This window comes from Macaca nemestrina, chromosome 3, assembly GCF_043159975.1.
Source record: "Macaca nemestrina isolate mMacNem1 chromosome 3, mMacNem.hap1, whole genome shotgun sequence".
In the NCBI taxonomy this organism is placed as follows: domain Eukaryota; kingdom Metazoa; phylum Chordata; class Mammalia; order Primates; family Cercopithecidae; genus Macaca; species Macaca nemestrina.
In genome coordinates, this window is record NC_092127.1 from 156059569 (window position 1) to 156086403 (window position 26835).

Here is a 26835-nt window from a genome sequence, read left to right on the forward strand (position 1 = left end):
AAGTGTCAAAAGTGGTGTGATGACATCTTAAGAACCTTCCCCCACCAACCCCTACAGCTCTCCATTCATTCTCAGCCTTGACACTTACAGTTGGCTCCAAAAAGTTGCATAATAAAGAAAAATTCAACAGGCTCTTTGGCAGATCTGTTTTAGTAGTGTCAATATATATGCCACCTTTTTATAGCTCTTCCTTATGAGAAAAAAGAAATGGGGCCCTAAATAACACTGAGTCACCCAGGGCATCAAATCCATTCTTTTATGAGCTCACTTCCTGGAAGCCAGAGACACAATCTGCACTGCTCTTTTCTCATACCTCATTACTCAGATTTAGAATTTTCCTTTCAGAAAAACAAAATAATGGTATTCTACTGAGTTGCCATGGTGATTTTTTGCTTTCCTTTCTTGAACATTTTTAATATGCAGAATAAAATTTATCATAACTCTCTGACAAAACTGAACACCCATAGGATAAATTTGGTATCCCTCCATTAATCTCCATGCACAAATTACATTTTTTTAATAAACCCACTGTCACAGGCATTTAAGAGAACCCATGATGATGATTTCTGCATCACTCAAAATATTAGAAAAAATTCTAAATTATCAATTTAATGCATATAAAATGCTCAGATAACAAATACTCTCAATCCAAAATGACTTTACAAAAGAGGAGGCTCACTTGCTCACATTAATTTCTAAGCAAAGAAGTTAAAACTGAAACACAGTGGAATAGAAACAGATGTTCAATCCATAGATGCAGATAAGAATTCTTCACTTGCCTGCTTATCACTAACAGATGAAGGAAGTGCATTTAGGAAACAAAAGCTGGCCCAAGAGGCACAGCGCCAGGTCACAATTATCCACTGGTTCAGAGTACCACCGAATGTTCCCAACTTCAAGAGGACAAAGAGAAGTTAAATACACTGAAAAATTAAATATACAATTTTTAAATGCCATAACAGAGGTAGAACTAGTCCAACTTCCTCAGGCAAAGAGGATGTGTTCCCCTTTCTATCAGTTCTGCTTCACTTATATCCCCAAATGATGCTGTTCAGACTTTTTTCTTAAATTCCTATATTTCCTCTTTTTTTCAAGTTCTATCACGTTTTCAAGCATACAAAGTTGAGGGGAAATCCTACTTCTGATCAACACCAAGTAATACTTGGTAGTATTTGGTGTGACTTTGAAGACAATGCTATACTTACAGAATAATCAGAAAAAGAGCACCAAACTTAGTATATCTACAACTACACTTAGCATCTTCTCCTTTGCATATCTAACACACAAAACCAAGCTCAGCCCTTTCTTCTGGTTTTGCTTCAAATCTCAGCAAATGCCACTGCCATGTGCCCAACCAGTCAGGCTAAAAATGTTGCATCAACTTAATCCTTACTCTTCCAATACCCACACTTTCACTTATTCAAAGTTTATTGACTGTTGAGGATTCTGTGATGGCCAAGAAAGTAGGACGTAATGTGAAGGACCCCTCCCTGTCTAACCCCTCTCACCTCCTACTCACTGTTCAGCCCCCTGCAGTCTGGCTTCTGCCCCACCATTCCACTGAAATGACTCCAGCCTAGATCTCTAACAACCTTTTCAGCCATATTCAGCAGTCACTTTTCAGTTCCTTATTTACCTTCCTGGCAGCATCTGACAATTGTGTTCCTCCCTTCCTTCTTGAAAACTCCTCTTGCCTTAGCTTCTGATACTATTAGTTGTCTTCAACATTTAACAACTAGGAGTTCTCCCACTTAATTGTCCACGTTTCTGACTTCCCTATCTCAGTTTCTCTGCAGGTTCCTCTTTCTATTCATCCCTTAAATGTTATTCTTTACAGTTCTCTTTTTACTTTTCACCTGCTCCCTGGTCAATTTCATTCATTTTCATGGGCTCCAGTGTAAGTAAGATGGACAGTGCTGACCTATAGTTCCCCGGGCTAGATACATCTCCTGAACTCCAGACTCTTATAGTCAATAAACTAATGGACAATGCTATTTGGAGGTTCCATGAGCATCTCAAACTCACCTAAAACCTAAAAACCTTACCTTTCTCATTAAATAACTGCTCCTCCTCTAACATTTCCTAGATCAGTGACAAGCACAACCTTCCACTCTGTGGTTGTGCCGGAAACTGGGAGCCTTTCTTGAACTGCGCCCCTCCAGGCCCCTACATTCAATCAACCTTAAGTGCTATGTGTTCTAACTCCTAATATCTCTTAATCTATACATGCTTTCTCCAGTCCCACTTGAACTACTCTGGGTTGAACTTCCATAATCACCACCTGGATTACTCTTTGTCTCTCTGGTGTCCCTGCCTCCAGTCTTGCTCCTCTACTCTAGTTCTTGCTCTCCACGTAGCCCTACAGCTCTCAACCCTGGTCACACACCAGAATCACCTACGGAGCCTTAAATACATACATACACATACATATATATATATATAGTGTGTGTGTGTGTGTGTGTGTGTGTGTGTGTGTGTGTGTGTGTGTGTATCTCCGAGCCACATGCTCTGGTCATAGTAATTAAACAGGCTTGGAGTGGGGCCCAGGTCTCTCTACTATTAAAAGCACCATACAATGGTTCTGTTCTGCAGCAGGATTGACAATCAATCAGTGATTTTTCCCAACACAGCTCTGATCATAGTTTACAAGACCCTTTACAATGATGTTGAATTTTCTTCTTTTCCTCAAATGTGCCGTTTTCTCTTAATCCAGAGCCACAAAGCCCACAGTTCCCTGGTTTTAACTCCTCCCTACACCACATCCTACCCCTTCATCACTTTGCTCTCATGAGGTCTTCACTGGCACCCACACATTCCAGGCTGTCTGTCCTGTATGTTCCTAAACCCTTCTTTACTTTCCCCATTACAGCATGTACAGTAATTGCCTGTTTATCTAGTGGGGAGACTAGACCATATGCTTCAAGAAATCAGCAATTATATCTCTCTAATTCACCACTGTGTCCCAAGCACCTACCACCAGGCCAAACATAGAAAGGGTGCTTAATAAGTGAATTAGCAGCTAACAATATGGAAGAGACAGACTTACAACTGATTATTAGTTCAAATATAAGATGGACAATTCAATGATAAAAAGATTAGCATGGCTGGGCATAGTGGTTCACATCTGTAATCCCAACACTTTGGGAGGCTGAGGCAGGTGAATCACTTGAGCCCAGGAGCTTAAGACCAGCCTGGCTAATGTGGCAAGACCCCACCTCTTAAAAAATACCAAACGATAACCAGGTGCTGGCATGCACCTGCAGTCCCAGCTACTTGGGTGGCTGAGGTGGGAGGACTGCTTGAGCCCAGGTGGTGGAGGCTGCAGTGAGCCGAGATTGCACCACTGCACTCCAGGCTGGGCGATGGTAGCGAGACTCTGTATCAAAAAAACAAAGGTGACAGCCATATAGCCATATAAACTCTGCCTTCACAAGACATGGAAGACTAGCAAAAAGACTTCCCCGAGGGTTGAACTGAGTATTGACGGTTGAGTAGAGCACCACTGGAGAAGAGGGAGCCTTTGAGACAGGGGAAACCAAATATGCAAAGGTAGCAATGTACAGGTTACCAAGTTGTATCCATTTTACACCAAACGTGCCTCAGAGCCCTCCCCTCCTTTCCACACCTATGATCATTCTCCCAATTCCCTAATTCAGGCCTTATGTATGAATCAACCGAACCACTGCAGAGCCTTCCCTCCTGCTTCCAATTCCCCCTCCCTACTGCTGCCTACAGTACAGACTGATAACCCTTTTTCCTCAGCTATAAATACATAACTAAAACCTCTGACAGCACCCCTCCCCCTGCCCATGAATAATCAAGTCCCCAATTCATGCCAAGGCACCTAAAGTCTCCATGGATACAGCCTACCCTAGCTTTCTAGCCTCTTCTGTACTTCACACTAACCCAACTCCACCTACAAATCTACTTGTCAAGTTCCCACCCAACTGAACTACTTCCAATTGTCCAGTTCCATCTCCCACTTCCATGTTTCCATGTTTTTGATCACTGTATTAGCTACCTATTCCACAACAATGCTATGAGACAAATAACCACACGCTTCAGTGGTAAACAACACTAGGCATTTACTGCTCATGTATCTGCGGTCAGAAACTAGGTAGCGCTGCTGATCTTAGCTGGACACACTCATAAGTTTGGAGCATAAGTTCTCAACCAGAGGCTGTTTTGCCCCTCGGGGGCATCTGGCAATGTCTGGAGACATTTTTGGTTGTCATACCTTTGGCAGGGGGCATAATACTGCGATCCGGTGAGTAGAGGCCAGGGATGATGCTAACCATCCTAAAATGAACAACTCCCCAAAACAAACAATGATCCAACCCCTAACGGCAAAGTGCTTCTGCTGAGAAACTTCACTGTAGGTGCTGGCTGGCTATTAGCTGATCTAGGACAACTTTGTCTGGGGCAAGAGGGGCAACTTGGCTTTGTCCAGGTCTCTCATCCTCCAGCAGGCTATCTCGGGCATCTTGTCACAGTGATGACAGAGCAGCAAGAACAAGCAGAATTACCCAAGGTGTCTTACAGCCTAAGCTTGGAACGGGTACCTCATCACTTCTGCTGCATTCTACTGGCCAAAGCAAGTCAGAGGGCCTGCCCACATCTAAGGAGTCAGGAAACAGACTCCACCTCTTAGGGAGAAGAACTGCAGTCACATGGCAAGGGGTATGTATACAGGACGGGATGGAAAACTGGTATAGCCAACCACACCAATTCAGCTCCCTCTGCGAGGGAAACATGAATTTGGAATTATAAAAGTGGTTCCCTTCTCTCTGCTCCCTCTTGTTTACATTCCTCTTTAGGTGTTTAAAACATTGCACTTGGTATTACCAATACTTGGAGCTGACAGACAGCCAGTATTCACCATGGCGGGCACTACTGTGACTGGGTCTGCTCTGATTGGTTGGTGCTGTGCTGTACAGTTATTTAAGTTACATTATCTTGGCCTCCACTTTTGTGCACCTGTTTGTCTCCTCTATGGGACAGAGAATCACTGACTTGGTGCTAGAATCTATATTAAGATATTAGGTTAAGAATAAGGTTAAGTTCTTCCTTGGGCATTCAGTGTCTGGCATTCAGTGCCTTGGACATTAAATGTACCTACCTGGCACACAGTAAGTGTTCAAGATCTGTTTAGTGAATAAATGAATAAATGAGGACATTCATACAAAGGAGAATGACTGATTGTGATGTGACTTTACACTCAGGGATATCTGTGATTCAGTGCAGAAAATATGATTCTCCTAAAGAAGCTGTGGTCAAATTTGCTCAGGTATCTAGAACATTCTACTACTCTTTAGAGTGCACCATAAAATACTGATTATTTTATTCCATCATGTGAACTAGGAATGATGTTGGCAGAAAAAATATAACTGTATTCCCAGGATGCACATCGCTTCACACACCCCCACATAATCATTCAAACAAGTTTTAAATCTTAGATCTGCCAATATCACCCAGTACAACTTACTCACTTGTTTTGTCATCTGCTGTGTTCTCCACCCTGGCTGTACATTGCAATCACTCGGGGGAAAACGTCTATAAAATAACAATGCTCAGGCCCTGATCCAGATCATTTTAAATCAAAAGCTCCCAAATAATTCTAATGTGTAGCCACAGTTGAGAACTGCTGAGCCAGAGCTATTCACTAGCAGGGAGGCAGTAATTATTATTACATGCTTATTTTTAAAAAAGAAAAGAAAATATTAAATCAAATCTCAGGCTTGGCGCAGTGGCTCATGCCTGTAATCCCAACACTTTGGGAGGCCAAGGCAGGATTGCTAGAAGCCAGGAGGAGATCAAGGCCACCTAGGCAACAAAGTGAGATCCCATCTCTACAAGAAAGAAGAAAGAAAAGAAAAGAAGATATCAAATCTCTGTAAGATTTTGTTTGAATAATAGGTTCCAGAATTAATCAAAAGTTTCAGTAACATGAGTTTCAATATAAATCGTGCATATTACCAGTGATTACCTGTATCAGCTGGGATTCCAGAGTGGAAGCATTTTTATTCCTGTATTGTTTGGTGTTGGTGGTGATGGTGATGGTGGTTGTGTTTAAAATACTAGACCTGGCTGGGCATCGTGGCTAACACCTGTAATCTTAGCACTTTGGGAGGCCAAAACGGGTGGATCACCTGAGGTTGAGGTCAGGGAGTATGAGACCAGCCTGGCCAACATGGCAAAACCCCATCTCTACTAAAAATACAAAAATCAACCAGGTTTGATAATGCACACCTGTAATCTCAGCTACTCAGGAGGCTGAGGCAGGAGAATTGCCTCAACCTGGGAGACGGAGGTTACAGTGAGCCAAGATTGCGTCACTGCACTCCAACCTGGGTGACACAGTGAAACTGTCTCAAAAAAATAAAAATAAAAATAAATAAATAAAACACTAGACCTATTTTGGACAATATATCTAGATAGACTATCTTACCCTCACCATTTATCTAAATAGACTGGACTAGACAAATGACTTAGTATCAGAATATCTAATATTGAATCCCTTATATATGAAACATGATAAATGACCAGTTACAGTTAAAATTACATATTAACTGCATAGCCACTTATGATGGTTTTAAAATATGTCCACAAATTCTTTGATACTCCTCCTTTCAAAAGGTGGAGCCTAATTCCTCTCCTCTTGGGTGTGGGCTGTACTTAGTGACTAAATTCTTAGGAAGCTATGGTGGCCGATACAGTGGCAGATAAGTTGGTAGATATGGTGACATGTGAAGTCTGAAGCCAGGTCCTACCATGCCCTCCTTTTTGCTCTCCTGAATCATTCACTCTAGGGGAAATCAGCTGCCATGTTATAAGGACATACAAGCAGCCTTACAGGGAGGCCTAAATGACAGAAACTACTACCTCCTGCCAACAGCCAGCAAAGTACTGAGGCCTCCTGCATACAGGTACATGAGGAAGCCATCTTAGAAGCACATCTTCCAGCTTCAGTCAAGCCTTCAGACAACACCTGCCCTAGCCAATATCTTGTTTGCGACCTCAAGAAAAACCTGAGCCAGAACCAGCTAACTAATCATTCCCAAATTTCTGACTCATAGAAACTATAAAATAATAAATATTTGTTGGTTTAAGCTACTGTGTTTTGAGATAACTTATTATGCACCAATAACTAAATCAGCATCAAAAAACTTTTAACAGTTTTCTTGACAAGTATCTAAAGTGTCCCTTCTACTATGTACATCTACTCTCAACTCCCTCTCTGAATGTCTCGGGAACTTGTTTTATCCATCATTCCTTCTCATTGTTATATAATCAATGGCTCCCTCTCTACCCCTTCGTCAAGGCCTTCTAATATGTCCAAGTCTCTCCCATCCTTAAATACAGAACAAATCCTACTACAATCTTTTGTTCCTCCTTTCCCTGGATTTCTCTGTTTCTCTCGCCTCACATATCCACTCAGTCACTAAATCTCATCATTTCTACGCCTTTAACATCTCTCACATTCATTCCCATTGATGTTGCCATCATCATCTCTTACCTCTATTATTGCAACAACCCTATGGCCTCCCTGCTTCCATGCTGGCCATCGTAATCATCTCCTACACTACCACCAACGTCATCTTGCCAAAATATAATCACATCCCTTTCTTACTTTTAAGTCATACCCCACTGCTTACAAATAAAATCTAAACTCCATTAAAAAATACTAACAGCAGCTAAAACTTATTGAGCACTTGACTTTATATCAAGCACTGAGTATATTAATTTATTTAATCCTAATCACAATTCACAAGGTAGCTAAAACTACCCTCACCATTTCACAGATTAAGAGGTAAAGCACAGAGAGGCCAAATAACTTCCCCCACAGTCACAGCATTAGTAAATGGCAGAGCCAAGTTTGTGATTCAGGCTGACTCTGAGCCCAGCCCATTTAATTCCAGCACCAAACCCTCAGGCATGGCACACAAGGCCTCTGCTGATGTGACCCAGTGCGTCTTCTTCCAGCAGCACTCTCCAAATGCTATGTCCCAGCTCTGCTGCTTCCCAAGTGCACTCTGCTACCACACACCTCCATGCCTCTGCTCATGCTACCTTCAAGGTCTAGCCGTTGCTGTCACCTCTCCTCACCCTTACTGTCCCATGCAACTGACAATGCTTGCTAATTTTTCAAGACTCAACCCAAGTGCTATGACTTAAGTGTGTACCCCAAAATTCATGTGTTGAAAACTTGGTCCCCAGTGCAGCAGTGTTGAAAAATAGAACCTCTGGGAGGTGATTTGGTCACGAGCATTCGGCCCTCATGATTGGATTAATTCATTCATGAATTACTGGATTCATGGGTTACCAAGGGAGTGGGTTAGTTATCACGAGAGTGGGTCTCTTACCAAAACCAGTTTGGCCGTCTCTAGTGAGCCCTTCTTGCCATGTGATGCCCCGCACCACCTCGGGATTCTGCAGTCTCCACTAGCAAGAACGCCCCTCACTATATGCAGCCCCTTGACCTTGGACTTCCCAGTCTCCAGAATTGTAAGAAATAAGTTTATTTTCTTTGTACATTACCCAGCCTGTGGTATTTAGTTATAGCAACAGAAAACAAACCAAGACACCAAGGAACCCAATGCCCATCTCTTAAACATTCCAGTACCCAGGGAGAATGTTCACATCTTCCTTTGCAGCACCAAGGAACCCTGAACAGACTTTGTGGTAGATGAGAGTATTGCTGGAAAAATATCCACTCCCCTCTCCTCCCACTGTGAGTGGAATGCCTTTCCCTGCCCCACTGACTGTGGGCTTGGCCACATCACTTGCTTTTGCAGTGGAATGTGAGTAGATGTGATGCAAGTGGAGACTTTAAATCCATTTGTTGCATGGTTTTGGCTGGGTTCTGGTGCACCTGTCATTCATTTGCCATAAACAGAGCATCTCCCAGGTAGCCTCTGGTCCAAGAAGAAAGGAGACACATGAAACAGACTTGAACGTAACCCACAGCCTTGAGCCAAGTACAGCCAACCCACAACTTGAAGCAGAGCTGCTCAAGCTGACCCCCTTCAACCCATAAGCAAGAAAAATAAAATATACCATTGCTATCTGCCACTGGGTTTGGGGGTGGTTTGTTATGCTGCATTATTGTACATACATCTGGAAGTCTTAATTTCATGTGCTTGTTTACGTATCTTGGGAGCTCAAAATCATGCTTAAAACATTAAGAACTCTTAGCAGATTTTTTGTTAAGATATAACTCAGATACCATCAAATTCACCCTTTTATAATTAAACATTTTTTAGTTTTTCACTAAGTACTACATATGGGCAACTATCACCACTATCTAATTCCAGAACATTTCCATCACCCCAAAAGGAAACCCATAGCTATTAGCAGTCTGTTAATAGATTTTGTAAATAACTTAATGAATGAAAACATAAGAAATTTCTTAGAAGAACTCTTATTCCAAATTAGTGTCATGATGTAAACACTCCAGAAAATTATTTTTCCCAGAAAAGTGTCTTAACTAGGATATTCCTACCACTAAGGTATTTTAAGGATATTTTATCTTTAAAAGAAGTTATATCCACATGTCCCATATATTTTAAGTATAAATATTTAATATTCTTTTCAGTTGCTATTGCAACGCAAAGGCCATTTGGAGATTTCATTATTGGTCTACAGATCACAGAGAGATGATTACATTAAAAGCCACAAAGCATTCAGGAGGGAAAAAATTTCATGTAGTTTATCAAAGCTATCCATAACTGAGGAAAACATTACATAAAATCTGCTTTTGCATTAAAAAAAAATCTCTTGGTCAAACACCAAAAATAAAACCTCAAAGTTTCTAATAGTACGGACCAAAGCTTCAAAAATTAGCAAATCCATACTTTAAAAACACAAATGTCAAAATGCCAAACAGTGGCAGAGATTGAACGACTACTCTGGGTGGATACCTTGACACCATACCTAAACACTGTTACTCATTTTTCTTAGATAACATAGAAAACTATATAGAAACTATAATGGCAAGTACATTTCATTCTATTAACAAAAAAAGACAGAAATGTCTTCATTCAGAAAGTAACTCCATAAAAGAGATACCTTTGGGGAAAAGTTTATTAAAGACTTGAATGTTGAATACAGTAAATAAGAAACTCATGTCAAGGGCAAAACGTTCTCATCTCAAAAAAAACATATTTTCTACATATAGAAAAAGCACCCCTCACTTCATTTTGCTGTTCTGTATGAAACTATTTTGCCAAATCCAAGAAACCTAGAAAACTGTTATTGGAATCATCACTATCCCCTCAAAAAAGAAAAAAGGAAAAATCTGCCCAAGAATCAGCAAAGTAACCTGTGAGCTTTCAAGTATCCTGACTCCACCTAAGCCATCCAACCAGTTTTTATTTTTACTCCTCTTTCCCGTACTCGCCCTGGTAGAACCCAGCTGCGCTGTGCCAATCTGGGTCACTCAGCACAGAGGATCAGTGGGCAACAGCCGCTGTATCCACTTTTAGAAAGGCCCCACATGCCTGGGGACTGCTCAGGCACAGAGCTGCACACCCCCGGACCCAGAGTGTCCGATGAACAGCAACTGCATGGTTTTGCTATTTCTAGGCTTCAGGCTCCAAAAAATATATATCTTTACCTGAGAAATATGAAATTAAATGGGAAAAAACAAATCAGATACTGGTATTGGATACTGTCATTTCTAACATCTTTTTAAAGCTACAATAATTCAGTGTAAAAGTTCATATATATTGAGAAGAAAAGAGAGTTGAAGTACCCAGAATGAACATTTTTATTTTTTAATCAACAGTTCAAAAATCAATCCAGTTTGTTCAATTGCATTTTTACACCTAACAGAACCAATTAGGTGTGGGTTTGGCACTTGACATTCAGTGATATCTCTAAAAATAGCACTGTTCTAGTCTTGTAAAAATATGAATAAAACAATCTATTAATGCCTCTTTTTAACCACTTCCAGCTTATAATCTTATACTCCCCTCCAAGAAGTAGTCACTGTTCTGAATAGTTCATTTTAATTATTTCCTTCCTTCCCTTATTATCTGTGTGTGTTCATGTATATTACCAAATTTTTAATAAAATGTTAGTAACAATTGGTGGTAGCCTCTTTGGCATCCACTTTACCCATTCTTCTACTAAAAGCACCCAGATTTTCCTCTAGGGAATTCACTGCTTCTCTATTGGGTAGCAGCCAGCATCTTTGATAGGGATGGACCAGGTGAAGTCTGATTGGCTTAGGCTAATCAACTCATCTATTCCCCTGGTGATCGTGAATGAGGAATGTGTTCTCTTTCTCTTTCTCTGCCCAGGGTGTAAAGAGAACTTGAGGACTGGAGTCACTCTTTCCCAGCCAGCCCTCAGTGGAAAAGCCTGGACCTTCTGAAGTGGGGTACGGCAGGTGTGGAGGCCCCATGTAAAGCCAGAGCATAAAGCCACACAGTGCACAGCACGGTGGAAAGACAGAGAAAATCCAGGTCCTTACTGATATCATTGAGCTGCTGAGTCAGCCTTTATCTGAAGTAGGGATCTACCTCCAGACCGTCAATGAGCAATCAACTGTCTATTTTTTAGAGCCAGTTTTGGTTGGATTTCTGTTGCTTGCAACCATAAGAATGCTAACTAAAACAAAACAAAAATTGAATGAAAAAATTATTAAACACACACACAGAGTTTAAAATCAAATAAGAAATACATTTTTAAATATATTATACTACTTACAACTCTTGATGGCAGTTAAAAATGAGTGGCCTATCATGTCAGAGCAATACCAGGGTTCATCAGGCTGCTTGGGAACCAGAGTCCCTACACATTAGAATGTGAGGTTTGGGAGATGCCTGGAGCCCTCTTTGTACACAATCACTGTCCTTCCCAGATGGCAACAACTGTCAAGGTGAGAGGACTTATTTTTGGAGTTTCTTTTAAAATATAGAAAACATGTCTAAAGCCAACACTGGCCTCCAGCATCCTTAGGCATCCCCTACCTCTACCCTCCTGCCCCCAGCTCTTTACTGCTCTTCCCCCTCATCAATATCCCTCTCGGACACCCTTGGCCAACAGCCAGAATTTGCACCCTGTATTAGTCCATTCTCACATTGCTATATAAAACTACCTGAGGCTGGGTAATTTATAACAAAAAAAGGTTTAATTGGCTTACAGTCCTGCAGGCTCTACAGGAAGCATGGCTGGGGAGACACAGGAAACTTACAATCATGGCAGAAGGGGAAGCAGGCATGTCCTGCATGGTAGGAGCAGGAGGAAGAGAGAGCAGGGGGAGGTGCTACATACTTTTAAACAACCAGATCTCATGACAGCGCCCTCACTATCACAAGAACAGCAAGTGGGAAATTTGCCCCCATGATCCAATCACCTCCCACCAGGCACCTCCTCCAACATTGAGGATTACAATTCAACATGGATTTGAGCAGGGACATAAATCCAAACCATATCATACCCCATAGCATGGTGGTTAGGAGTATAGGTAAAGCAGCCAGACTGCATGAGTTTGAAGATCAGCTCTACCATCTAATGACTGTATAACCCTTAGCCATTCACTCATTTCTACATTTGATGGTAGTAATAGAGTTTGTACCTAGCTCATAGGATGGTTGAAAAGTTAGGTGCTTAGGACAGAGTTTGCCAGGCCATAAGCTCTCATAAATGTTAGCTATGTTTCTATTCTTTTGTCAGGAACTATAGTAATTTGAAAGAGTTTGGAGAAATCCAACTGCTGTCCTCCCAGACAAGGCCAGCCATGGCCCAGGCCAGGCCAAGCAGCACAGAGGATTCCTATCTTCGGTGCCAGGACCATGCAGCTTTCCTGCAGGACACTCCAGCTTCATCCTGCACCTCCCTTGTACCGACTCCCAAAGCTCCTCCCTCACTGGTCTCCTTCAGCTCTTCCATTAGAGTCTCCACACAGCCTTAAGTGTCGGCCTAGAACGTGATTTCTTGCTCATTTTTGCTGGCCAACCCCTGCTCATCCTTGGGGTCTCGGCTTACATAGCACTTCCTCAGAGAGGCTGTCCTGTTGCCCCTTAGACCAAAGGAGATCCCAGTCCTCTTCGTGTTCCAGACCAACTTGCTCTTCCCTTTCTGAACATGCATCACACGCGTGATTCTGTGCTCAGCATACGTCCTTCCAGATGGAATGGAAATCCCACATTTGTCTCTCATACTACTGAGTCCCTAGGACATGCTCAATAACTATATGATGAATGAATGAATGATGTCCCAAACTGAGACAAATTGCCAATACTCATATACTAGTGTAGACAGGGCTCCAGAGAACAGGAACAATTGCAGCCAAGAAGTCACTGACCCGCAGACAAATCGCCAACCCTCAAGTCTCAGTTTCCTCATTTCCAACTCACTTGAGTTTCTCACTCACAATAAGTAATTCCTGTAGGTTCCCTGGGTGAAAAGAGTGCTGCTTTATGTAGTACCCAGGCACAAAATCCCAAAGAAACATGGATCAGAAAAACACACACACGGACAATATTCAACTACCTCCTCCAAAGGCAAGAGAAGCTTCTCCTGGAAATGTTGTCCAAGGTCTTCTGACAGCAGAAAGGAAATGTGAAATTTCTAAAGAAAAAGTTTTCCATATGACCTAAGATCCCAGGCTCCAGCACTGGGAATCTTTAAGGTATTGTTTTATGCATCTGTGTAGGTGAGTGTGTGAGAGATACTATCTGCACAAAATATTAATATCTAAGTATTTCTACCATAAAACAGTATCCATATTCCTGTAAATGTATGAATAATGTCCCAAACTAAGACAGACAGCCAAAAACCTTGTATCCTACAAAATCACACACTAAAAATAACAGGGCTTATGGAAAATACAGAGTTCATGTAAAAGGCCCAAACCCCATTCAACTTTGCAACCAGAGCCCTAACAAAAACAAGAACACTAAAAATTACCAGCACAGATAAAAAGATGTTTTCTATTTCCTATTACAGAACGGAGGATTTCACAAAAAGGCAGGGGCCAGAGTGCATGGTGGAAGGGTGTGAGGAAAGACCGAGGCTGCTGTGTTATGGAGATAAGAGGAAAATGCAGAAAGATCTGGGAAAACCAGACCTTTCAATCAACACAAAGCTAAATGGAGTCTAGAGCAAGAAGAGGGGTGTTCACCTCCTGGCTGGTTGTGTTCACTTCTACTATCCTATTTTGTTTTCAACTACTGCTATTTGGTGGTACAAAATACGCAAGTGCTCATAAAAATCTCACACGAACCATCGCAACTTGCACCTTTCCAAGCATGCTTCTCCTATTTCCCAATCGCATATGTAATAATCCTCATTACATAAACCCACATTATAAAATAGCCAACTGTATTTGTTCAGAACACCAGAACCTGTGCCACGCGAGAGGTCTAAGAGTGGAGCTGCTGTTGGGAGGTGCCAGATGAGGCCAAAAGAAGGACTATCATGTGGGTACCATGTGGGGACTCAGGAGCTACGTGGGATCAGGCCTGCCAGTCTTAACATGAGTGAAATTTATTGAAACAGGCACAGTAGAGAACCTCAAACTAGGACAGGGGGCAGCAGATATCTGTGTTACACAAAGACTAAACAGAATACCATATGCAAAGAACCTAACAGTGCCTGGCAGGGAGACGCCCTAAATCCACATTTTCCTTCCCCTTGTTTATAATCATTCCAGTCTGGATCTCAGCATCGAGGACTATTTGAATCCAGTGGGGGCGTCAGCTCCCAATCAAGGACAAAAAGGTTGGGGGAGGGGATGTGAAGTGAAAGGGAATAAAAATGGTTCCACCCCCTGACGATGGTTCATTGGGCTCCTGTAATGATTTTTCATCATAGTCCTAACCACCCTCCTGACATTTATCTTTTAAAAAACATTGAAAGGGCTCCAGTTTCAGAAAGTGTGCTTGGGAGCCATACAGAAGAAATTGTTTCCTCACAACTAACGGTGCTATGTATATAGAAGATGCTCAATAAACAGCATCTTGAACCATTAAGGGAATGGAGAGAGAGAGGGAGAGAGGCAGGTCACCTGCTTGGTTAGGTAGTTACTTGGGATCGTGATCTTTTTAGAAGTTTCGCTTTTACTTCTAACGGGTCCCAAATACTTTTTGGGACCCAAATCGCTTTTACTTCTAACGGGTCCACAAAGGTACTTTTTCCAATGAGTAAATATATACTGAGCAGTTGTTAAGGATAAGGCAGCGGGACACGGCCGTCACCAGTCCAAGCTCTGGAACCAGTTTGCCGGGGTTCAAATCCCAGCTCTGCCACTGATGATCTGTGTGGCTCCAAGCATATCAGTTACCATTTCCGTGCTCCCATTTTGTGCTGGGTGTTTGTTCTATATATAATGTACCACCTCATGAACTCAAGCAAGCACCTAGACTACCACTTGTATGTGGTAAGTGTTCCAGAAGTGTGTTTGCTGTTATTTTTATTTGGCACTGAACTAGCCATTTTTATCACTATTATCACACTCTGTCAACTCTAACAGCATAATGAATCAGGCTTCTACTGGCCTCCTATTTATGACATCTTGCATGGTCCCTTAGGGAACAGGTGGCAACCCCATCTGTTGGCTGATGACAACATTCAGCTCCACAGGCAACTTTTTTCTTTTTCCATGTAAAGGAGGAGGGGATGCTATTTTGTCAGTGCTCCCACTGGGTCATGACAATTAACAGTCACAGCCGTGGTCGTTTACTGACACCAGCTACTAGTCAGCCATTTTGGGTTATTTTCCTTTAAAAATACCTGTCTATGGCCGGGCGCGGTGGCTCACGCCTGTAATCCCAGCACTTTGGGAGGCCGAGGCGGGCGGATCACAAGGTCAGGAGATCGAGACCACGGTGAAACCCCATCTCTACTAAAAAATACAAAAAATTAGCCGGGCGCGGTGGCGGGCGCCTGTAGTCCCAGCTACTCAGGAGGCTGAGGCAGGAGAATGGTGTAAACCCAGGAGGCGGAGCTTGCAGTGAGCCGAGATCGCGCCACTGCACTCCAGCCTGGGTGACAGAGCGAGACTCCGTCTCAAAAAAAAAAAAAAAAAAAAAATACCTGCCTAATAAGAACCCATACAGGTGACCACTATAATAAAAATTCTTCCATTTCTTTTTAGATTCACTATCACTGGAAGTGCTCTATCTTTCCCTAATCCTAAGAAGTAGGAATTAGCTACACTTCTATAACAGGTGAAAAAGAGGTTTGCTTTGACTTAGGGAAAGAAAGAGAAGGTGAGAGTCCCAGGGCCAAATGCTGGGGGCATGTTTACTTAAAGAAAAGAGATGTCTGCTCTCCAGGCTTGCAGCCAGGAACTCCAAGTTCAAGGAGCCAGTCCAACTTGAAGGGAGGCTTAGCACCCTAAAGAATATCTTCACCCAAGGACCAACAGAGAAATCACCCTCTGAGTGTCCAATCGCTGACTGTCTCCAGGCAACTATTGGGTAAACTGCTTTTTTAAATCACTCAAACACACACACACACACACACACACACACACGCACACACTTTGCTTCCTGTCAGGGCAGCAACAGAGTCTATTTTCTCTGCCACAGCCGAGTCCAAGTGCCAATCAGGCAACTGTAGCTGGGCACAGACTCACTGAGAAAGCGCTCAGGCAGTGGGGAAATGTGGCTGTGGGGCCCTAGCGAGGTACAGCCTGGCTGAAACAAGGAGGGAATGGGGTGATGACTAAGACCCAGTCTTGGCCACAGGGTTCTGGGGTTCACCAAAGGAGGCAAATCCCCCCCTACACACACACACACACACACGCACGCACACGCACACACACATTCGTGATAATAAAATATGGCAACTTTTCTAAAAAAGGCAAAAACTGAGGCTCAGGTGTGCACAGAGAAGGGAAGGATTAATGAGCTTAGAGGAATCAGGGACCGTGCTGCAGAGGCAGTCATGTTTAAGCTCTGTCTTGAAAGGATTTGTCCCTGGAGAAGTGGAGAAGGGGCATTCCACGGTGTGGCTATCCCAATAGCCATCCTCCCCTTTTTCCTGAAGAATAGAACTCAAGAATATTATCTGAGCATTACTCCTGCCTGGGGTAAAAGACCCTTCTCCAGAGTCTCTCCTACACCCAGAAAGGGCCATGTTCCTGAAGTTCTGGGCAATAAAATAGTAGCCGGTATGTCAGAAAGGATTTCCCAGAAGGCACCTTACATGGGAAGGATGCACTCTTCACTTGCCTTGCCTGCATCCAGCTTCCTGGAAAGGTGATATGATCACGACTCTCTAGCAGCCATGTTAGACTGGGAAGATGGGGGAGGGGGGTCTAAGAATGGTGGGTTCAAGTGTTGAAAGGAATCTCAGTCAGAGACCTCCAGGATTTACAATTTATGAGGCTCCCAAAGGGCACCTGGCTTTATTAGTTTATAAAGCCCCCTTATTTGGAAGAATCTGGGGAAAGTTCCCAAATGAGAAAACATCTGTGGGTCACCACCCAAAGTCTCACACAAAATGGCTACCTTCCCTCCCTGAAAAGCAAGCAGATTTCCCGCAGCCCCTTCCTACTAAGAGTGGAGTACAGCCTCTACAGCCTCTGTTTTGTCCAAGAATTTTAATCCAGAGTCTAGGCTCAAACACAAATCCCAAAGTCCTCTCTGTATTTTTCTTAGAAGAGTTCTTATCTGTGCCTCAGATGTAAAATGGACAGTGGATCTACATGCAAACTCTGAGTGGCCTGCAAGGAATATTCAAGAACTTCCAAGGCAGGTACCTTCACCCCCTGCCCCACCACCAACACACATCTACCTTTAACAGACCTAGAGAAATTTAAGAGTGCTTCTACCCTACCTTGTTTCAATACACAATAATAATAAAAGTATGCTTTGCATCCAACGCAAGCCCTTTTCTCAATAAATCATCATCAATCAAATTCTCCTGCTTAGGATTCTTCAGTGGTCTTAGCTTAAATCTTACTTTCACTAAGAATCCTTGTCTTTTTAAAGAGTACTTTTCTCTTAAGCCCCCCTGCCCCATTCTTTGTCTTCATCGTATGTATTTCAAATTGTAATTATATATGTATTGTTTAATCTCTCTGTCCCTCCCCCACCGCCCGCCACATTGTATATTTCATGAGGGCAGGAACTATGTTTATTTTGTTCATTAACTAACACTATGCCTAGCACTATGCTGCACATTGTTGGAGCTCAGTAAACACTTTTCAGGAAATAATTTTTGAAACCACACTTTCACACATTAAAATATTAATGCTTATTTTTGTCGCTGTTTATACTGAAGCAAACTTACAAATGAGTGATAGCCAAGCCTCCCAAATAATTATTTTCATATTTTAACAATTTGACTGAGCTTATTATAGCTTTCATTCAATTTCAATTGTAGTAAGATATTCAATTAAAATAATTGTTCAAAATATTTTTTAAACACTTCTGAGGGGAGAAAAAGATAGTGATGTACTGATCGCAATAAATATAATTTCAGTTCCTCACTTGTTGCAGACCCATTTGGTGAACACACTTGGTAAAAAAAATAAGGCTGAGGAATTTTTTTTAACACTGTTCGGTCATGAAAATGAAAAAGCCACAAGTCCTTCTGTTCTTGACCTTGATTTTTTTTTTTTTTTTGAGATGGAGTCTTGCACTGTTGCCCAGGCTGGAGTGCAGTGGCATAATCTCGGCTCACTACAAGCTCAGCCTCCCAGGTTCACGCCATTCTCCTGCCTCAACCTCTCGAGTAGCTGGGACTACAGATGCCCACCACCAAGCCCAGCTGATTTTTCTTTTTTCTTTTTTTTTTTTTTTTTTTTTTTTAGTAGAGACAGGGTTTCACTGTGTTAGCCAGAATGGTCTCGATCTCCTGACCTGGTGATCTGCCCACCTCAACCTCAGCAGGAGCCACCGCACCCAGCTGACCTTGACTTTAAAAGCAAGTGCAGGTGTATTCCTCCATGGCCTCCTAATGGGCTATCTAGGGATGAATGGGTGGGGCAGTCCCTAACTTACACTGACCAGGAGGCCAAGCTGCAGCCTCCAATAGCCACACAAGAGTAACTCTCACAGGCAAAATGCAGGGCAGCGGAAACATGGCGCTTTCCCACCCTAACCAATATTTTATTCTTAAGGTCTCAGCATAGAGCACAGTTTTGCTGACAGTGGGAAAAGGTGTCAGCCAAGTTATTTCTTAGGTGCATCTTATATGACTACATCATTTGTCCTTTTCCTGATGCCAAAGGTAATTCCCTGAGATACACTAGCCATCCTGATAAGGTTTGGCTCTGTGTCCCTACCCAAATCTCATCTCCAGTTGTAATCCCCCCATGTCAGGGGTGAGGCAATTGGATCATGGGGGCGGTTTCCCCCATGCTGTTCTCATGATGGTGAGTGAGTTCTCATGAAAGTTAATGGTTTTAAAAGCATTTGGCAGTTCCGTCTTCACTTGCTGTCCCTCTCCTGCCACCATATAAGACCTGTCTTGCTTCCCCTTTGCCTTCCATGACAATCATAAGTTTCTTGAGGCCTCCCCAGCCACATGGAACTGTAAGTCAATTAAACCTCCTTTCTTTATAAATTACCCAGTCTCAGGTCGTATCTTTATAGCAGTGTGTAAACAAACTAATACACATCCCATCAGGGTTAGACGTATGAGGGCGTCTCTTCGGAAGTGTTGTTTTCAATATTGCAAACATGGAATTTTATCACAGTAGAACTGAATTCCATTGCATCATTCCTCCTTGAAATGTAACATCTCATGTCCAGGCAGAAGTCTTTCAACTTATTCTATCATTTTTTTAAGAACTATTTTTCCCCTATATTATCTTTAGCCCTCTAGTTTAGGCTATTTTTATATTTCTCAATCACTTAAAACCAAAGTTCTATTATCCCTTCCTTTCGTCATTTAATAGCACTGAAGTCATCCTTTTTTCCACCCTACCCTTCCTTCAGAAAAGATCATATCTGATACCTTTCTTCTGCCTCAAATGTAAACACACACACATCCTAAGGAATATATGAGGTGTTCTATTACAAAATTGTACTGTGCCGTTTTTAAAATCTCAGAACAGTGAACTGGGCTTAAAAGGAAAATCTAATTCCAGTGAGAATAGTTTGGTCAAAAATCAACCAGTGTTAACTGATTCTGTCCTGAACCATGAAAATCAAGGCCAAAATACAAAATGTATTTTGCACCACTTGGGGGGCCAACTGTACATAGACTTTAGCAGGCACATAATAAGCACTCAATAAATAGTACCTTTTATCATCAGCAACATCAGCATCATTGCCATAATTTTTATCATCATGTTATCCTCCAACTATGATGCTTTTAAGCTTCAGAATGGTCTAAAGCAAAAAGAGAAGCTGCCAGGCCAATTTCTAGTACTCCTAGAGCTTCCTAGTCCCACCTAGCACTGACTGCCACCCACAGAATCAAGGCCAACTGTCTACATCACGGCTCTATTGTCATCCGTCGGCGGAGAGCAGGAGGCCAAGAGACCCAGTGGCTGGGAACACATGCTCAGCCTTCCCTTTCTTGGTAGCCAGTGCTCAGTCTGCCCTTTGGAGCTCGCCTGATGCAACTGGTTTCCAGGGAGATGCCGGGGCAAGAAGTGCCAGCTCCACCTCCCATTCCGCGTCCCCTTTCCCCAAATCTGTGGGACCTCACTGTTTTCCTACCATGTGACAGCATTGTGTCATAGCTGCTCTTGTATACAAACAAGCTAGACTATTTAAATGTCATTGTGAGAAAGATGCTGCCTGCTCTCATTTACATATCTATTCAGACCACTACTCCTTCCTTGATCCAGCCCGAAAAGTTTTTTCTTCCTCTTCCTTGGCAATTTATGCAGAGCTGGAGGACCATTGCAAAGTTAACTACCTGTTGGGAGAAAAAGATGTTAAGAGTCTAGTCCCTACAGAGGTGGAGAATTAGAATGACTACATGTATAACTTATGGTATTACATCACAAATGTCATATGTTACTGGCCATTAAATGCTAAATTATCTCAAAAGCTATTCATAAATTTTCCCTATTGCCAAACAACACAAGCATCTTTCAGTCTTGGAGAGCTATGATACCCTCAGTGTTTTTAATCTTCAGAATTAGGTCCCAGCTGAATAAGAAAACAATTCTATGTGGGCAGCAGGGAATGAACCAAAATGAGAAACTGATCCCTTCCAGCACTAGTTCTCACTCTTGTGAAGTATGGATTAGGTCACCAATAAGATTGTATTCATCACCAAGCCCCATGGGCACACTCTGATTGAAGGTAAAGGAGTCCAGGAACTTCTCAAGTTGAGAAATAAGGCTGAGTTGGGTTGAAATTTCCAGTCCCTCCCTAAAGGCCTGGGAACCTGTTCCAAATCATAACCGAAACCAAGCTGAAGGACATCTGTTTCTTCAGAAAGTGTTTGGCATTGAAAAGAAGAACCACAGATTAGAACAGATAAATATTGTTGTGGGTGGTGAGGCCAAGAGAAGCGGGGAATCAGGAAAATCAGAATCATCTAACCTACCAATAAACTCTTGTAACTCAATAAATGCCACCAGAAAAAAAGAAGGAAAGAATAAAAGAAGGGAGGAAGAGGGAAAGCAAATCAATGGAAGAATTACTCTTATTCCTAGCAGTTGACACAACTTCAGTGAATAAAACTCTGCTGCATTTAGATGAACATTTGGACCCATTATTTGTATAATGATTTAATATTAGATCATCTACAAGAGGAGAGGCATTGAACATTCTGCTAGGAGTTTGGTAACAAAGATTACACATTAAACTTACATATTCAGCATAATATTGAGGAATAATTTTCTAAGCTTTGATGGACTACCAAGATCATTTTATGAGTAGATATTAAAGGTTTTTCTCTGATCCCCAAGTCACTTTTAGTGCAAATTAGAGTGACATGTAGCATCTAGTTAACTTCTACTCCAGGTATCCAGAGTTAACAGAGTGAGATAACAGGATGAAATCAGTAGGCAATTAAATCATATTTTCTACCCTGGAAATTTGGTATTCTGAATCATTTCTTTCAAAATCAACCTTAGTTGTTATTAACAACGGAAAAAACAATAGCAATAGCAATAGTAGTAATAATGAGCATAATGACAATAGTAGTAGTAAAAGTAATAGCAGTGGTAATAATAATGGTAATACTACTACTAACCATACTTACACAGCACTTCCTATGTACTGGGCACTGTTTGAAGCATTTTAAATATATTAATTGATTTAATCCTGACAGCACTCCTATGAAATAGGAGCTGTTATTAGTATCCTGTTTTACGGATGCTCTCAATAATAACTCTTAGTTATTTTGTTGTTACTAAGGCCTTCTAGAAAAGTAGTATGGAAAGAAGTTAGTCACTCCCCTGCCTGCTGCTAGCCAGAGTTACTACTTCAAGTTTGCTGTCTCCTCTAGGAGTCTTCCCAAACACACAGTAAGATGTGCAGCCTGTTCCTACAGCTATAAAAAGTCACTAGGAGTGTTACAGGGCTGTCCCCACATGGTCTGTGACCATCTAGAGCTCCATTAGAGCTTTCACCTTTGCCAGCTAAGGAAGGAGTGAGGGGAGGGGGGCTGAGGTGGGGGAATGGTTCCCAGGCCACATTTCCTGCCCAGTAACATGGTCCTCAAATAGCCAAGGCTGCAGGCCGAGAAATTCCTCACTAACAAGTTACGTCCTGGAGCTGGTTCCCTGAGCCTTTATTAAGAATGAATGTTTTCTTGCCAATCCATGACTCAAGGAAGACCGAGAACCGAGGCGAGACAAGCAGCAAAGTTTGTTTATTAACTTGCTCCACCCAAAGGAACATTTTTATGAAAGGGTGAAATTCCCGACTACTCAAAAAGAAGAAAGAAAAAAAAAAAAAAACCTATGGGAAATTTAATCACCAACTGAATAAAAGTAAAAACAAAGCCCTACCAATGAAGATGTTGCCAGAGACAATGGGGCCCCTAGAGGAGCTGCAACTGTCTCGAGATAACACCCCCCCGCCCCCCGGGAATTCGCTGGCCCTAAGTACTACATTATTGCTATATTAGCTGAGGAATCTTTGTTCACAAGGCAACTGCATGCAAAACCATCTGTTACAACTCCTGGGTTCCCCTGGTTTGCAGACACGGCATTTACATTTCAAGAAGAACCTCTGGGAAAGAAGGGGGAGGTCTCTATCTTTCCCCTGGAGCAATTACCTTTTTATATAACCTGGGAGGGGGAAGCTCTCCTTTCCCTGAAACTGAACCCAACAATTGAAAGGAGATAGGCTGCTTCAATAATGCACACGCAGCTCGCCTGGGATGCCTGGTCCTAAAGCCACGCATGCCCCATTACGGTTTTAACATTCTTAAATTGGTATGAATGGTAAAGCATCAAGAACAATGCCAAACTGTCTATAGGGCTTAATGAGGCTCTACTTTCTTAAGGAATCTCTTCTTCCTTTTCTTAAACGTGATATTAAAGCTAATACTCTGCACTGCATAATAGCCTGAAATATACTACCTCTTAAAAGCAAACTGTAATCTGGGCCAAAGGAGACATTTTGTATCTTGATTTAGGTGGGGGCTATAGTAATATACCTATGTCAAAATTCATGGAGGTGTAAACTTCAGATGTGTGCACCTTTACGTGTGTAACTTATACCACAATACATTTTTTTAAAAGAGAATATGTCAACGATACTCACAGTTAAGGAAATTGAGAATAAATCACTTGCCTTCAAGAATAGTAAGACTGTTCTCCTTCTAGATCCTCCCCTTACCCCTACCCACACTCGAAATCTCTCCTGAGAATTTTAAAGTTCAAGAATCTGAAAAATAGTTATCCAACTCTGCACCAAGCCAGTAACTACAAATGCTTCCTGTGTATCCTGGGAGCCTAAATATGCAACACAGAGAGAGGCACCTGTCACACGCCAAACCGTTCCAGCCACATATCAAAAATAAAAAAGCCAAGGTCTTTTTCTCATCTGATGGTGAGCTATGAAATTATGAGACACGCCTGGGGCTTTCAGCAAGACAACCCTCATGTTCATTGTTTTGTTTCTTGAGCCCTATTTTCAAACAGATGTTTCTAAACTCTTAAGTAGCACTCTTGCTTGCGGGAAGCAGGTTAACCCTGTAGGGTACAGCTCTCTGGCTGGAGCAGGAGAGCAACATTAAGTGAGGGTGGTTTCTGCAGGAAGCTCAGCAGGCTTAAATCTGTACTTGGAGCTCTGTTACTCTAGCAGCTTCTTGAGAACCACGACGCTGAACGGAGTAGGGAGTCACTAAGTGACAGGCGGAATTCTGGAAGCTTCAACACTGCTGGGTCATGATTTAGCGGTACACTTCCTCCTCTGAACTACCAGGCAAAGAGGGCTGCTTGTCACTGAGGGAAACAAGGCCAAATTCATACCTTCCACTAAGCCTCCAGAAAGGCCACCCATCGAAGCAGAGGCTCCTTGCACTAATCATAGGGGGGTCACCTTTCCCCTTCATGCCCTTCAAGCGTCCTGAACCCCGCAGACAGGTCATTTCGGGAGCTTGGGGCTACCAAGCTGCATCTACTGATAGATATCGTGAATCAGGATCACCCAGCGAGCGCTTCCTGGACTGAGCTGAGAGCTCCAGTGATTTCTCTGGCCTGCCAACGAGTCATTTAAGAAGTGAAATATGCCAACCAGACCGGGTACCCCGTACTTCGGAACCGACCCTGCCGACCCTGGGATGGAGAGGGGCGGGTGTCGCCAAAGGCTGGGCGGCGTCTATGCGGATGCGTGCTCGCAGGTGTGTCTTGCAGGCTACCCCGGCCCTGCGCACTGTGCCAGCCTCACACCTGACCCGGTGCCAGGAATACAGGAAGAGGCTCCAGTGGGTATGCGCCTCCGTGGAGACACCGCCAACTCCGCTCCGGAAAGGTGCGGGTAGGAGGGCAAGGGGCGAAATGTGGGACCAGAAGCAAGATACCCCGAAATGCGAGCACCGGTGAAGTCTCTGTGGACTCGCGCTTCCTGCGCCTTTGCAACGCTTTGCTAGCACTGCGCTTCCCTTGGCAGCGCCTGGAAGCGGCGCGAGCTGAGATTTGCGAGGCCAGCGGGCAGGAAGGATGGAGGCGCAGGGGATCCCTTCCTGCCCTCACGCGCAGCTAGACTGCAGTGTCCCATTTCACGCCCACCCTGGCCCGGGATTCCCGTGCCAAAGCGCTAGGGTTTCGCGGCTCGCCGAGGCCCAAGGGGTGACCTGGAGCAGCCGGCAAAAGAAAGCGGGGGGGTTGGGGGAAGGCGAGGCTGGACCTGCGGTCCGAGCGTGCGCGGGTCCGTGGCTCAGGGCGCCAGTGCAAGGCCGCCCGCCAGCCACCCGCACCTACCTCGATCCACTTCTGCGCCTCGGAGAAGGCGGGCTCGGGGGGCGGCTCGGGCTGCAGGGGCTGAAGAGCTTCCAGACCGAGAGCGGGACAAGCCATTTGCGCAGCCCCGCGTCCGCTCGAGCGCCGGGATGAGGACGGCCGCCGCCGCCGCCGCCGCCGCCGCAGGAGCGCGCTCCCCGCCCCTTCCCGCCCGCCGGCCTCCCCTCCCCGCCTCTCCCCGCCCCCGGCCGGCGCAGGTCCCGGGAGAGCCGCGAGCTGCTAGAGGACGCCGCGGCAGCTGTTCCCAGAGCCGCCCGGGCTCCAACGCGCCGCGAGTGCCCCGCGGGAGCGAGCGCGGAGACGCCAGGAGCTTCTTCTCCTCCCCACCTTGGCGGGCCGCTCCGCCCCCGGGGAGGGGGGGCACAGCTACCGACTAAAAATAACCCGGAGTGAGCGCTGCGTGTCTCCCTCCCGCTCACACCCGGCCTGGTAGAGGGACTCCACTGGCCGCCCCGCACGTCCCTGCGCCCGGCCGGCTGCCGAGGGGCGGGCTGACGGGTCTGGCCTCGTATGGGAGACGCGCGCCCAGCGGGGCGCACCCGGACCCGGGGGAGCCGGCGCTGCGGCACCGGAGCGGGAGGACTAGCGGGCCGCGCAGCACCTGCAGTCCCTCCTGGCCGCAGAGGTTGGGGCAAGGCGGGGCAGCCCCTGGCCCGGCGCCGGGAAGTACACAGCCACCTGATCTTTTTGTAAAAAGAAAAAGAAAAACGACCCCGATGAGCTTTTCCTTCTCCAGAGAAGCTATCTGTGTCCTAGTCTGTCGATGCAGTCAACCAACAGTCACTGTGTACCTACTATGCGTCAGGCACTGGGCCAGGCGCTGGGGACGCAGAGACGGAAACACACACACACATAACATAGACACCCTACCTTGCCTTCGAGGTATTTACATTGTAGAAGGAATTGAGGGCCGGGACAGACAATAAACATGTAAATCAAAAGAATATAATTGTGGCGGGTGTTGTTAAGATAGAAGAGGAGAAGATAATGACTTGGGAAGAAAAAGCGCGGGGTAATTTCCGATAGCCTTCCCCCCTTTTGGCTGGGAGGCTGACCTGTGAGTCCCGGTTCCACTAATGGGAGGGAGGCAGATGGTCAGTGAGCTAAGGAGAGACGTGCATTTATTTATCTCGTCCCTTCCTGCAGGTGGGTAGGGGGTTTCCAGAAGGTTCCCCATCTCCTTTTGTCCCACTAAACCTCCCAGGCCTAGGTATGGTAAAGGCTTCCCCATCCCATTATGGTCTCCCGACCCGGCTCACTTTTTTCTAACCCTTCCTTTAAACTCTCCTCGGCCACTCCCACTTGAGCACGCCTTCTGTTTTGCACTAGAGCCCAAGTGATGATGAAGGAAGGTGTCTGTAAGGAAATGTCCTGAAGAGGTGACAGGAGTGAGGGAGATTTAACTGTGTAACAGTCTGGGGGAAGAATTCCAGATGGATGAGCCAGCAGCAGGCTAGCAAGACTGGAGCTGGTGAGGAGAGCACCAGGCGGGA

The 26835-nt window shown here is 44.1% G+C and overlaps 1 protein-coding gene across 10 annotated transcripts in view; it reads right to left on the bottom strand.

Moving 5' to 3' along the window:
- LOC105487715 (LIM and calponin homology domains 1) overlaps positions 1–26594 on the bottom strand; it is a 344201-nt gene extending 317607 nt beyond the window's left edge. For 7 of the 10 annotated variants that reach the window (XM_024794726.2, XM_024794725.2, XM_011751272.3 and 4 more), the window contains exon 1: positions 25304–25448. In XM_024794726.2, the coding sequence (XP_024650494.2) occupies positions 25304–25399 (96 nt within the window). In that variant the 5' untranslated portion in view covers positions 25400–25448. Of the gene's footprint in view, positions 1–88; positions 2412–25303; positions 25449–26397 lie in introns of those variants that run through there. The other 3 variants (XM_011751280.2, XM_071093678.1, XM_071093677.1) reach the window with 3 other exon arrangements.
- Between the last annotated feature and the right edge of the window lie 241 nt (positions 26595–26835).